General features: G+C 40.9%; 1 protein-coding gene across 1 annotated transcript in view; it reads right to left on the reverse strand.

The window, feature by feature from the left end:
• The window catches only part of LOC109975007 (sarcoplasmic/endoplasmic reticulum calcium ATPase 2-like), a 34369-nt gene that overhangs the window by 16065 nt on the left and 5617 nt on the right, over positions 1-12687 (reverse strand). The window contains 5 exon segments of the mRNA XM_020625511.1: positions 715-856; positions 1032-1187; positions 2625-2782; positions 11571-11600; positions 11603-11705. Of these exon segments, the coding sequence (XP_020481167.1) occupies positions 715-856; positions 1032-1187; positions 2625-2782; positions 11571-11600; positions 11603-11705 (589 nt within the window).

The following is a 12687-nucleotide window of genomic DNA, read 5'->3' on the forward strand; positions in this document are numbered from 1 at the left end:
CTAGAGCAGTTTATTTTATAACCCCAAATCAGAAAAAGTTGGGACAGTATGCAAAAGCAAAATTAAATCCATTAGAAAAGGTGATGTCAGCAGGCATCCGGGAAAGGCCGAGCCCTTTAGGAGCCAAGATGGGCCGAGGACCGCCAGTTTGCCAACATATGTGTCAATGAAGAACTGTTGTGCAGCTTAAGACTTGTTTGCAGGAAGAATGGGACAAAATGACACCTGACACACTTCATCACTTGGTGTCCTCAGTCCCTAAACGTCTTTTAAGAGTTGTGAAAAGGAACAGCAGCATCACACAGTGGTAAATGTTTTACTGTCCCAAATTTTTTAGAATGTGTTGCAGCACCAGAATTGAAGTGAGTGTTTATTTTGACCAAAGAATAAAACTGATGAGGTATCACATCAAATAATGTGCTGCTGTGTTGTTTTCAATGTCATACAGGACACAGATGATTTATGCATCACTATTCTCAGTTTAAAGTTTGATTTTACACACTGCCCCAACTTTTTCTGACTTGGGGTTTTATGTATCTTGCTCAAGGATACATCTAAGGTTACTCAGAGTGAGTGGACAAAGTTAGTGAACTGTTTCGTGACCAAATGTTTGCCACTTTGTTGGCGTTAAAAATGAAATTTGACCTTGTACATACAAAAAAACATAGGGAATACACTTTTGTATGTGGTTATCTACATCAGTGCATGTTTGACCTTCTGGTATGGCAGCTACAGCCAGTGCGACAGCGATCTTGAAATAGTAAACAGCTCCTCTCAGCCAGCTGCCTCCATGCACCGGGTCATTGAAATGTCCCACATTGATAGCCCACACTGCCACACAGATCACACTGATGACCTACAGGGTTACAGCAGGACAAAAGTTAAATAACAAATTACTTAGACATATGTTCATTCATTAGATTATACAAATTACTTTATACAATGTCATAAAAAAGAACAAATCCAAAGTTTATATCAGAGTCTGACACTTCAACACTAAAATACACAACATTGCAACATTGCAGGCTTGCCTTTGACAGCTGTTCTCCAAACTGGTCTAGTTTCTGTTGTAGTGGGGTCCTTTCAGGGTCAGTAGATGCCATCTCATCTCGGATCTTCCCAATCTCTGTCTGCACCCCTGTTGCCACGACAACCCCGATGGCTCGCCCTGCTGCAATGTTGGTACCCTGGGCAAAGGTCATTACAGGAATAACTTCATTGTTGTACTTTATCATCTTTATAAATATTTGACACTGTAACACAGTTCTGAAATGTCAGCAGTGGCAGTTAAAAAGGTGGTGAGTATAATGCTGTTTATTTTGTCCATTCTCACATAAAACACAGTGAATCCTAATATCTCAGTGAGCCGAGTTCTTTATCTCCTTTAATACCAGGATCTGATGTGTTTCCTTCACACCTGTGTGGAGTCCTACTCAGTCCAACAGTACTCTTATAACCACACCAACAAAGACACCCTGCAGGTCTGCAGCCTGTCACAGTGATGGTGCTAAATAAAACATCAGTGGCTGTTTTGACCATGAACCACCTGGTCTGCAGGCTTTGACGTCTGACAGAGATAATACAACACACATCTCAACCATCAAATCCTGTCATTTTCCTTCACAAAACTTCTGCTTATGTGAATATGCCATGTGTGTACAGTAATATTACATATACTGCAGGCTTCTTTGTAGAATCATATTCTTGACATTGAGAGCACCCTTTAACATTTCACAGTGTGTATTTCATATGTTTAATTTCATAACTTTAGAGTCATATTCTTCAGATTTTTTCTCTCACTGAACAAATCTTAAACTGCATATGTTGGAATGATGTTTGTCATGGCATTCCACCATTTTATTACATAAAAAAATAAAATGATAATTACAGTGATGGTTATGCTTGGATACATTCTAAATTTATTACCCAAATGCATCATGTACGTTAGAGTAGCTGTTAGGGCACTGAATAGGAAAACATTACCTTGAGCAACAGTACACTCTGCTGGAAAAACCAAACTATCTGAGGTATGGAGACACTGAAATAAATGTTGATAGAATGGATGACAACATTTTGATAGAGATGTAAACTAAGAACAAACAGTTCTGTAGTCCTTAAAGGATACGACTACAGTACCTTTAGTCTTTGTTTTTCTTATTGTCAATCTCATGAAAAGCCCCAAACAACAATGTGACATCCCTAAGTTATCTGTGGCCCTCATCCCCAAGTCTACTGGTTCTTACTGAAGATGTAAATCTTTAAACACAGCTCACAAGTGTATATAGTTTCATTTTTAAAAAGCTGTTTTTTTTCTAAATCATGGAGCCAGTGTACTTTTTATTAAATGTTACACAACAGTAAGAAATAGTGCATTTGCTGAGGACTATCTTTAGTGGAAGATTAATCCACATACTGTAATGAATACTTGTGCAGCAGAATGGTGTTATGTGGGACTGAGTCAAAATTAACTACCGGGTACAATAAACAGAGAATATCACCAACCTTCTCCTTCACGTTTAGCGTAAACATTGAGACACTTTAGACAGTAGTTAACTTGGCAGCCCAATTCCTCTTTAATGTTTTACCTGGTTGTGTGTTTATAATGACAGATACAACAGACTCACAGAGAAGAGCATGTTCTTCTTGTCCTGGTTGACAGCTCTGGGGTCTGGTACGGGGTCTGTGTGTTTGAGCACTGACACAGACTCCCCTGTCAGAATGGACTGGTCAACCCTCAAAAAAATAGACGTCAGCCTGATGTCAGCAGCAACCTTATCACCAACTGGGAAAGTAGGGGACAAGGAGAAAGCAACAATTCTTTATTACTGTACTTAATTTAGATAAGGACATGTCGTTTAGATATTTAGATGTTAACTGCAATGCCTTGCTTCCCTTTCTCCTCTACCTCCCCTGCACCTAAAACAAGTAACATACTGCAGTAAACCAGGGGATCATGACATGACATTGGTTGTCAGTAAAGCCCACGCTCTTAACCTGCCATCCTTCAGCCAGGATGACGGGTTGTAAACCTCTGACATGAGCAGGCAGCTCCATCCAAATTCTTCTTAATAACCCTATTTGCTATATGAATTGTATATTTTAATGGGTTTGAGTATTTTGAATGTTTATGTTAACATGGTTCACAATACGCGAGTGAAAATCACAAGCAGGCCAGTTTTGGTTAGTTTATCATAAAAATACATACAGCACAGGGCTGGGTGATACGGACAAAAACGTTATAACAGCATTTTTTCATACTGATCAATATCCATAAGTATAAATAAATACATTTAATAACATTACTGAGGAAGGAAACACACTGAACATGTTAGGCAGACCTCAAGGATACACAGAAAGTGTTATGGTGACAAATACGGAATGTCAACACTGTTTATGAGAAAACTCCAAAGGGTACCTTTTAAGTTCACTGGGATAATCCTACATAAATCACAAAGTTTACTATGGTTCGAAACAAACAGCTCAATACTCTCTGCATCCAATGTGGTCTAGCATTTATGCTCCTTATGTTCATGTAAAACTGCCGTGCAGCATGTCAGTAGTGAGCTAAATTGTGTAAAGCTGTTCTTCCACTTTTCCCCTGCATTCTAAAAGTTTCCATCCTTGGTTGTTTATACACAGAGTCAACCAATTGTGTTAAGTTACAGTATGTATCCTGGATTCTTTCATCAATTTAACTGGCACAAGTTTTTTCTGCATAAAATATGAGTGGGTCACTGCTCTCTTTTGGGCGTTTATCCTAAGGGGGTAATGACTGAAAAGGCCAACAGAGTGACTGCTGCTGGGGTCTTGACCTACCCTTTCCAGAGGAGGCTTTTACACGAGTGCAAACATTGGCTTTCTCTGAACTTGGTGGGATGGGAACGCTACCGTTTCAAATGGTGAAGAATGGGTTTGAGTTTTCCATTTTTATCAACAAAGGTCACGGCAATATGATGAAGAACATTTATTTAACATTTTGTTAGACTTCAATAATACACACTGTGTGTTTTGGTGATGAAGAACACCAAAATGTTTATGTTTTGAACAAAAACATAAAAGAAAACAGGGGCGGCTGTGGCTCAGGAGGTAGAGCGGGTCGTCTCATAACCAGAAGACTAGTGATTTGATTCCCAGCTTGTCCAGTCCACATGTCGAAGTGTCCTTGAGCAAGACACTGAACCCCCAATTGATGCTGTTGATGACAAGGGTGTGTAAGTGCTTGGAAGTGTGAATGGCCAAATAGTGTAAGTGCTTTGAGTGGGCTGCAATGCATAGAAAAGCGCTATACAAGTATAAGACCATAACCAAAACCATAAAACATTTGCTAACGACTATAACAAAAAATTGATTATCAACATTGTAGCAGATTAATTTAATATTTTGATGATAAACTACTTCAATTAACAGCTTCATATCCTCTTATGTTAAATGATCTAGCTAATGATGCTACATGCAAAATGCTTCACTTCTTTCCCTCCTGTCAAAGCTGCAAGTTGTGAACTTGCATGTCCTTGTTCTGCAGTTGCCTAGCAAACACCAGTGTGGCCTTGTTACCTAGATTCACTGACTGACAACAGCTGAAATTATGCTATTGAACCAGTGTGTTTTGTCCTAGATCTGAAATGAAGACTACAGTCTCCTCCTTGCAGGACGTAAAGCTCTTCTGGGTGGTCTGAATGGACAGATGACTGAGGGTTCAGGGACCATAACTTCACTATTCTACTGTTACTGCTCACACATGATACTGTATGTCTCATGTTATGGTAGTGGAGTATTCTAATTTTCCTTTTTCAGTCTGGAATAGTCCTGACAGCAGCGTTAAACTGTTGGTATTCTATTTTGGACTCTGTAAGTTAATGCACTCCCTGTTTGCATCTCTGCTTATTCACCATGTTAAAGAGCAAGAATGGGTTGTGTTAGTTAATATTAAGCTACCTACTTCACCAAGAAACTAAAAGTGTGGAGTTTTTGGTAAGCAAAACCAGTTGTGTTTACATTTCTCACCTAATTGTCTCCATACGTACCTAAGGCCTAACAAATGTGCCAATCTCTGTTCTGCCACCCAGCTCTGAGGTTTATACAGTATATCCATTGTCGGTGCTCTCCTTTCTCATTAGCACAGAGCCATGTGCTAACTATTCAGCAACTTCTCAGTTCTACCAGCATTAACCAGTGCACTAACATTGCCAGAGCATGTTATAGCTTTGAACCAGAATCTTCAACATTTGGATCGAAAATTTGGAAAATTTTAAACCACCAAATTTGGCAATTTAATGTGTCACATACACCAGACTTGGTACAGGTATTAGTGAAATCCAGTATTAAAAGACTCAGATCAAAATCAGGGCCAACCAAACTTGGACAACCCTAGTTAAATGCATCTGTAGATACTGACACGTGTCAGTGATTATCTGATTTGTTTGTTTTTACAGTTAGCGGAAGAGGAAGTTTTTTGCTCTCTCATCCCCGGAGGAGCGATTACATATAACAGCATCTTTCCATCATAAAAGACTTTAACTGTGGGAAATGAAATATAGCGGGTTAGAGATCACTGGGTCAATGCTTGTGTTAAGTTTACTGTATTAAAATATCTAAGGATCACATGAAAGGTTTGCTTAAGATAGACACTCCCTGGAGGGTCTGCTGTTACTGTATATTGCTCAGGAGAATGCTTTGATGGTGATTTGGTGCTGCAGGGGTTGAGGGAAAAGCTACAACCCTGCATTTTATTGTTGACAGCTGCTTTGTTGTGAGAAAGAGTTGTGACTGACACTCTTTTTTATATTTCGTTGATGTCTTTTTGAGGGAAGATCCTTTGTTCTGTTTCAGTATAAGAGTAAAAGGTTTGACAGATACTAGTCAGCAGAAATTTACCAAAAACGTATAGTGTTCCTCTCCATACTAGCATGTAAATTAAAGAGCCCATGGCATGCTGATGAATCAGAATCAGAATCAGCTTTATTGGCCAGGTGTGTCGGACACATGAGAAATTTGACTCTGGTACATTGGCTCTCAATGTGTATGTACATATCCCCATGCAAGGGGCAAGTAAACAGTAAACCAGCAGAAGGCTGTGTAATAATAAACAGTATTAACAAGCAACAACCAGGGCAAACAATGTAAAATAAGCAGTATAAACAGGCAGTAAACAACGCAGATAGACAAAGGAATGATCATTGAGATGAGATAATAGGAATGAAGGAATAAAAACAGAAAAATAAAAATGATCATCTTAAATGTGACTGAAAGTTCAATAAACGAGGTGTACCTATGTTGTTGTACTTCTATGCAGAAGCAACTCGGTTTATACAAGTCTCATGAACTCTCGCTGGCCAGACCAGCTATTTAAAGTCTTATGTAATAGTTTACAGATTTCTTTGAATGGTCATATTCTCCTGGCTAGTTGTACACGTTCATGCAGGCTTGCCTGCGGCTGAAAACCTACAAGCAGCTGACTAGTGAAGCACCCTGGGGCAGTGAATGATCAGCTGAGCAACACTGGATTCTCCTGGATCACAGTTGTTTGGACATCCGGAATGGCCTCAGAGTAGAACTGCTGCTTTCCTTTTTCAAGGATTAGGTAATAGGTTAACTTACTTCTTTTCTGCAACAGTGGAAGTAACCGAACCCTTTAAGACTGATGCAAACAATTCATGCTTTTGTACTTTAAATTAATATTTAAATGCAGGACTGAAACCTGGTTGGATAACAACATCCCCGACGCTGCGGTGGAGCTGGAGGGACGCTCCTTGTTTTGAGTAGACAGGAGTACAGCATCTGCTAAACAAAGAGGCGGAGGTCTGGCGCTGTATATCCACAACTTCTGGTGCACAGCTATGAGCATCATTGGAACACACTGCTCCCCCGACTTGGAATATCTGGGAGTGAAATGCAGACCTTTTAAAACAGTGAGAGAGATTTGCTCAATCCTGACTGTAGCCACCTATATACCACCGTGAGCTAATGCTAAATTAGAACTGGAGGAGCTGTACTGTCTGATCACCAGGCAAATGAATGCAAACCCAGAAGCGGCTGTAATTGTTACTGGAGGCTTTAACCATGTGGAACTTAAAGCAGTGTTTCCTAGATTCTACAGATTCATCAACTTTCCAGATCCAGCACCTGACAAGGTGGTGTTCAGATAACAATCTTGTCCTAAACTACAACAAGACTGAACACCATTGTGGATTATAGGAGGTCCAGGATGACAATACATGCTCCTCTTCTCATACACGGGGAGGTGGTGGAGCAAGTGGATAACATTAAGTTCCTGGGCATCCACATCACATCTGACCTGGCCTGGTCTCTGAAAACATCCTACCTGGTGAAGAAAGCCCAGCAAAGGCTTTTCTTCCTCAGGAAGCTGAAACGTGCTGGTCTCTCCTTTCAGTTGCTCGCATACTTCTACAGAGTGACAGTAGAGAGCATCATCTGTCTCATTGTGACAGTGTGGTACAGGAGCAGCACTGCACAGGACAGAAAGGACTTGACCCGGGTGGTGAGAACAGCTCAGGGCATTTTAGGGAGTCCTCTTCTGGATCTGGACTCACTATACACTGACCGAATCCAGAGGAGGGCCGGACGGATTGCTGCAGACCCCACCCACCCAGACAACAGCGTGTTTGTGCCTCTTCCCTCCAGGAAAAGGTACAGATATATAAAGACTAAAACAAACAGACTGAGACACAGCTTCTTCCCCAGAGCTGTGAAATCAATCACCCCCTTAACCCCTAGTTACATGCACACAACCTCCCACCTATGGACAGACACAGACAGAACACTGGACCCTGCAGACACATACCCATGCTCACACCTCTTCCTAAAGACTGAGCTGCACCTTATAATGTTACTACACTCTTTTGCTGCTAACATGCTGCTGACGTGATTAGGACCCATAAATCCCTTTTTATTTGCTCATAGTTTTATACTGACTTATACAATTGTGTGTTATGTAAATAATGTGTCTGTCTTTTAAGCCAAGAGCTGCTGGAAAATTTTTCGTTGTGCTATGCATAATGACAATAAAGATTCTTGACTTGACTTATTTGTAACAAGAGCATTTCTGCATTGTAGTATAAGATAACATAACCTTTATTGTCATTGCACACAGAACTACCAGCAAACGTGCTGTGCAGTTCCTGAAACAGTTCATTCAATCACACACAACACACAAAATCACACAGGTAAAAAAAAAAACTAAAGAAAGAAATGGTGCTATAAATACATTTTAAAAACTTGCTGTTTTTACTTAACTAAGCAATCTTCCTAGTTCTTCCACCATTGATTTTGCGTAAAAACAGAAACTGGCATGTTTACTGTAAATGAGAGGGGGTTGTGGCTGTATTTAACATTAAATCTGAAACAATGGAGAACAGTGTCTCTGCCGCAGCGTTTAGAGAGAGAGAGAGCTAGCCTGATCCAAAGTGGACACAGGTCATCCAGGTATATTAATGGCTGTTCAAGTATATTTGGCCATGTCTGTCCAAGAGACATCCATTATCAATGAACTAAAACACAATTTACCTTGTTTTTGATGTTCTATTTTATCGGGACTTTAGATTTGGTAAAAATCTTATTCCATTGTAGAGCTGCACGTACTGCTTTGATTCGCTCAGCCACTCCATGCCTTGCTTTCTCTCTCTCTCTCTCTCACACACACACACACACACACACACACGCTGTGTTTTCATTCCTTGTGGGGACTTTACATTGACTCACATTCATTTCCTGTAGACTTATCCTAACCTTAACCATAACCATACTTGCCTAACACCTAACCTCATCCTAACCCTAAACCATGTTGCCACCCTAAAAATCAGTGATTTCTTTGTGGGGACTAGCTTCTGGTCCCCACAAGGATGGCCGAGTCCCCACAGTGTGAGTTTGTTAACAGGTTTCGGTCCTCATGATGTAAGTAATACGAAGGAACACACACCCACACACACACACACAGACAATGTACTGTGTATGAACAGCTCCTCCTCTCTGTGTCAATTGTGGAGATCAGCTCGTCTAATAATTTATGAGCAAGCTAGTAAGGATAGCTAAGCTAATGTTTGAATAACTTACAGCTTGTTGCCAATGTTAGCATATTGAATAGCTGCTAGACAACTGACTGCTTTGCAAGTGGCTAATGTTAGAATGCTAAACTCTGACAATGAATGATTGCTCCCTCAGTCTAGCCACTGCCAATGTGGGAAACACTGCCTTCCCACCATTCCCCATCTCCTGACTCCCGCACACCCACCTGTGCATGTGTTCCTCATTCTCTCATTAGTTCCACAGTACACAGTATGTATTGGCCCATTTCCACTTGTCTACTGCCAGATTGTGTATTTTGCCATTCCAGCTGTTGCACTTCAGTCATGTTTCCTGTGTGCATTCTGCCTGTTTTTCACCTGCTTGCCAGCTTTAAACCTTTTGCCCGCCGGTCATCAATCTCCACTTGCCTGTCATCTTCATCCTTCACAATTCCCCTCTTACTGGCCTGCATCTCTTTGAATATAGGTGGACTGTTTTAACTTTTACACAGTGTTTCTAATTTGTAAATTTTAGCCCAACGTTTTGTGAGCTGTGACACCCAAATTACTAACAACCTCCTGACAGCTCAAATCCAAAAATATACAGCTGTACCCCACCACCAAAAATAAAATAAAATAAAATAAATAAAAATCCACAATGGTCAGAGATAGGGCATTATGTTTGGTTAAAACTGTCAGACAGAGAACATAGAGTAACAGTAACAGTGGGTCACATTAAACAGCCTTCAGCTCTCTCCTGTGATTCCAGCTATGATTAATGTCACAGATTTCCCATGCTCTGGAGGACAAATACTTTTACTACAGAGGAAAGCACACTGGATCACTAATGCACACACACAAAGACACACAGCCCTAATTCCGCTCTCTAAGCAGCATGAAATAACAGAGGGTATCTGGAGGATTCAGCAGTTTTATTAATGGGTCAAGATAAACGTGTGTGTGAGTGAATACCACTGACATAAACATGTTAACTCAAAAATAAAACATTTTTCATATAAAAAAAAAAAGGTTAGCGGGCCAACAAAATAAGGTCCCAACAGGTCTCATCTGTTCCGTTGCTGTTTTTGACAAGAGAATGGCTCAGATAAAAGTTGGGAAAGACATATGAGAACATGTTGAGGGGCACAGATAAATGCTTAAAGTAACGCTGTTGACCAGGTTTTGATATTCCACCTCCTAGAATGACAGGTCACATTAGTAATAAATCAGTGGCAAAAACAAAACAAACAAGAAACTCCAGAGCACAGACCCCAAATGCCAGCAGTTACAAGCACCTTCAAAGTGTACTTGAACATGCTAAAACACTTGTGAAAAGATGACGGCTCACAAAAAAGACAACCCAAGTCGATGGAAAAAGATGTATAGACAAGGACATTAACCTAAATGCCATATACATGATTCAGACCATCCTGCTTTTGTCTTGTATGGTAGCTCCCATGGGAACTACACTCCAAAACCTTCTGAGATTGCAGCATTGAGATGCACTCCAATCAAATACTTTCCATAAAGGCTTTGTGTGCCTTTCACCAGGTTTCCATGACAATAACAGCCAGAGGAGAGGGCAGAGATATAGCAGCATTCAGACTGTGATGTTTGCCAGGAATGACTAAACAAAGATGCCACAGTGTTAGTTCAGCCATGTCTTAACAACAGTGCAGTGCTCTTCAATACAAGGTCTTCAATACTGAAGCCACACTACTAGAAAGCGTATGAAGAACAGAAAAAAAACACAGCACCAAACAGTAGACATGCAGAGTTTACAACTAGCAGCTAAGAAGCCAGTTTTAGGAGTTAGTGGGGAACAAAACAGAAACTTGTGTGCAGCAAGTAAAAACAAGTCTGTCATTTGTTAACACATCCATAACAACTTTATAAGGCAATAACATGTCAGGCTTGTGCTCTGTCAGTTTGTCTTTTGCATTTCTTCTGTCATGTAAGTGGCCCAAAACATATCATTACTACTTTGAAATGCAAAGCTCCATGGAGAACATCTATGAAGCACAGTACACCCACGAGGCCTTCAGCATTATGAAGAATTCCACCAATCCCCGCAACAGCATCTTCACCCTCCTGTCACTAGGCAGGAGGCACCAAAGCATCAGGACCTCCTCTTTCAGGTCTGCAACAGCTTCTTCCCTCAAGTTGTGACAATCCTCAACAGACCAACACTCCAATTCCCTTCCAATGAACCATAACACCCAACTGAACTCTCTGCATAGTCACAGTTATTATTCACTGCACTGTATGGAGTTTATAGAGTTTTTTTGTCATTTGTTTACAGCAAGGTTTACATGAACAGCTTGTGTACCCTATTTAGAAATGAGGAAGTTGTTGCTGCTTATGTACAGTATTTGACACTCAACAGGTGCTGACTGGAGTATCACTTTCATGGGATTTTAAAGTGAAACCGTAAAAGCTGCATATCGTACCATGTCTGAGGCTCAAACTAACCTTCAGGTGTTGTTATCACTGCCTCCATGATATGTAGGATGAGGCTGATGATTATTCTTGTTGTGTTTGTCAGCTTACCTGCAACTTCTACAATGTCTCCAGGGACAAACGGGCTCTGACTCTTTGGACGCACTTCTTGTCCTGTCGGTACACCTTGCCCATCTCTGGCTCGTACTCTTTCAGAGCCTCAATGGCATTCTCTGCATTACGCTCCTGTAGAAACCAACAACATGAAATACACTATGTAAAATTGTGATAAGTCAGCATATGATGGGTGCACATTGTCAAATAATTTCATCCCAATGCAAAGTCACAACTACTGCTGACCCCTAGGTGCTACCATACTAGGTCAGTAAATTAACAAAATAAACATTTTACTGAAGCTGTTTCTCAAATGGTCTGAATGGTTTCAGTTCTTTTTAAAGGCCAAAACTCACTGGATGAACTGTACTACCCAGTTCTACAAAGCAGGAGATTTATAAGAATGAATTGCCATTCATGACTGTGTCATCTTCCTGAAAGAAAAGGAGAACCTCAAAATGTAGGACTACAGAAAAGCACACACTGTTCTGTTGATTATCACCACCCATGCACGTACTGGACTTGTACCCCAAACATCATACCATGGAACACAGAGGACAACAGGCACTGAGGCTAAACCCAAGAAACAGCAGCATATCCACCAGGCTTTAAAAACATACAGTTGTCATGATTCAGCCTCCGTTATGTCAGCGAAGCTGTAAATACGGGTCCCGGACAGAACCAAGAAAAATCCCAGGAAACACAGCACACTGAGGCAGCACCGACCTTTGATGACCTGGTGTCAGAAATGACCTTACAGGAAGAGCTGCAGAAGACTATTGAACAAATTGTCTCTTTGCAGTTAGAAGTCCCACAAGAACAGCAAGAATGGTTACAAGAAATATGGGAATGACCACTAAATAATGAAGGAGAATGTAAGGAGATGACAGATAGGCCAGAGGAGGCTGAAAATGAGCTGTGTGTGCCCGAAGGAACTGCACCGGTGACAGAGAATATCTCAGTGCAGGAAGAGGAAGAAGAGGCGGTGGAGGAATTGAAGGGAGGCCTGTAGTCTTCCTATCACACCTGACCCTATGGAACCAGCAGACTCCTGCCATGAAGAAATGGAAAAGGATGCTGAACATCTGGTGGTGGATGATGTTGAGTCCGATGT

Source organism: Monopterus albus, unplaced genomic scaffold, assembly GCF_001952655.1.
Source record: "Monopterus albus unplaced genomic scaffold, M_albus_1.0 scaffold356.1, whole genome shotgun sequence".
Classification (NCBI taxonomy): domain Eukaryota; kingdom Metazoa; phylum Chordata; class Actinopteri; order Synbranchiformes; family Synbranchidae; genus Monopterus; species Monopterus albus.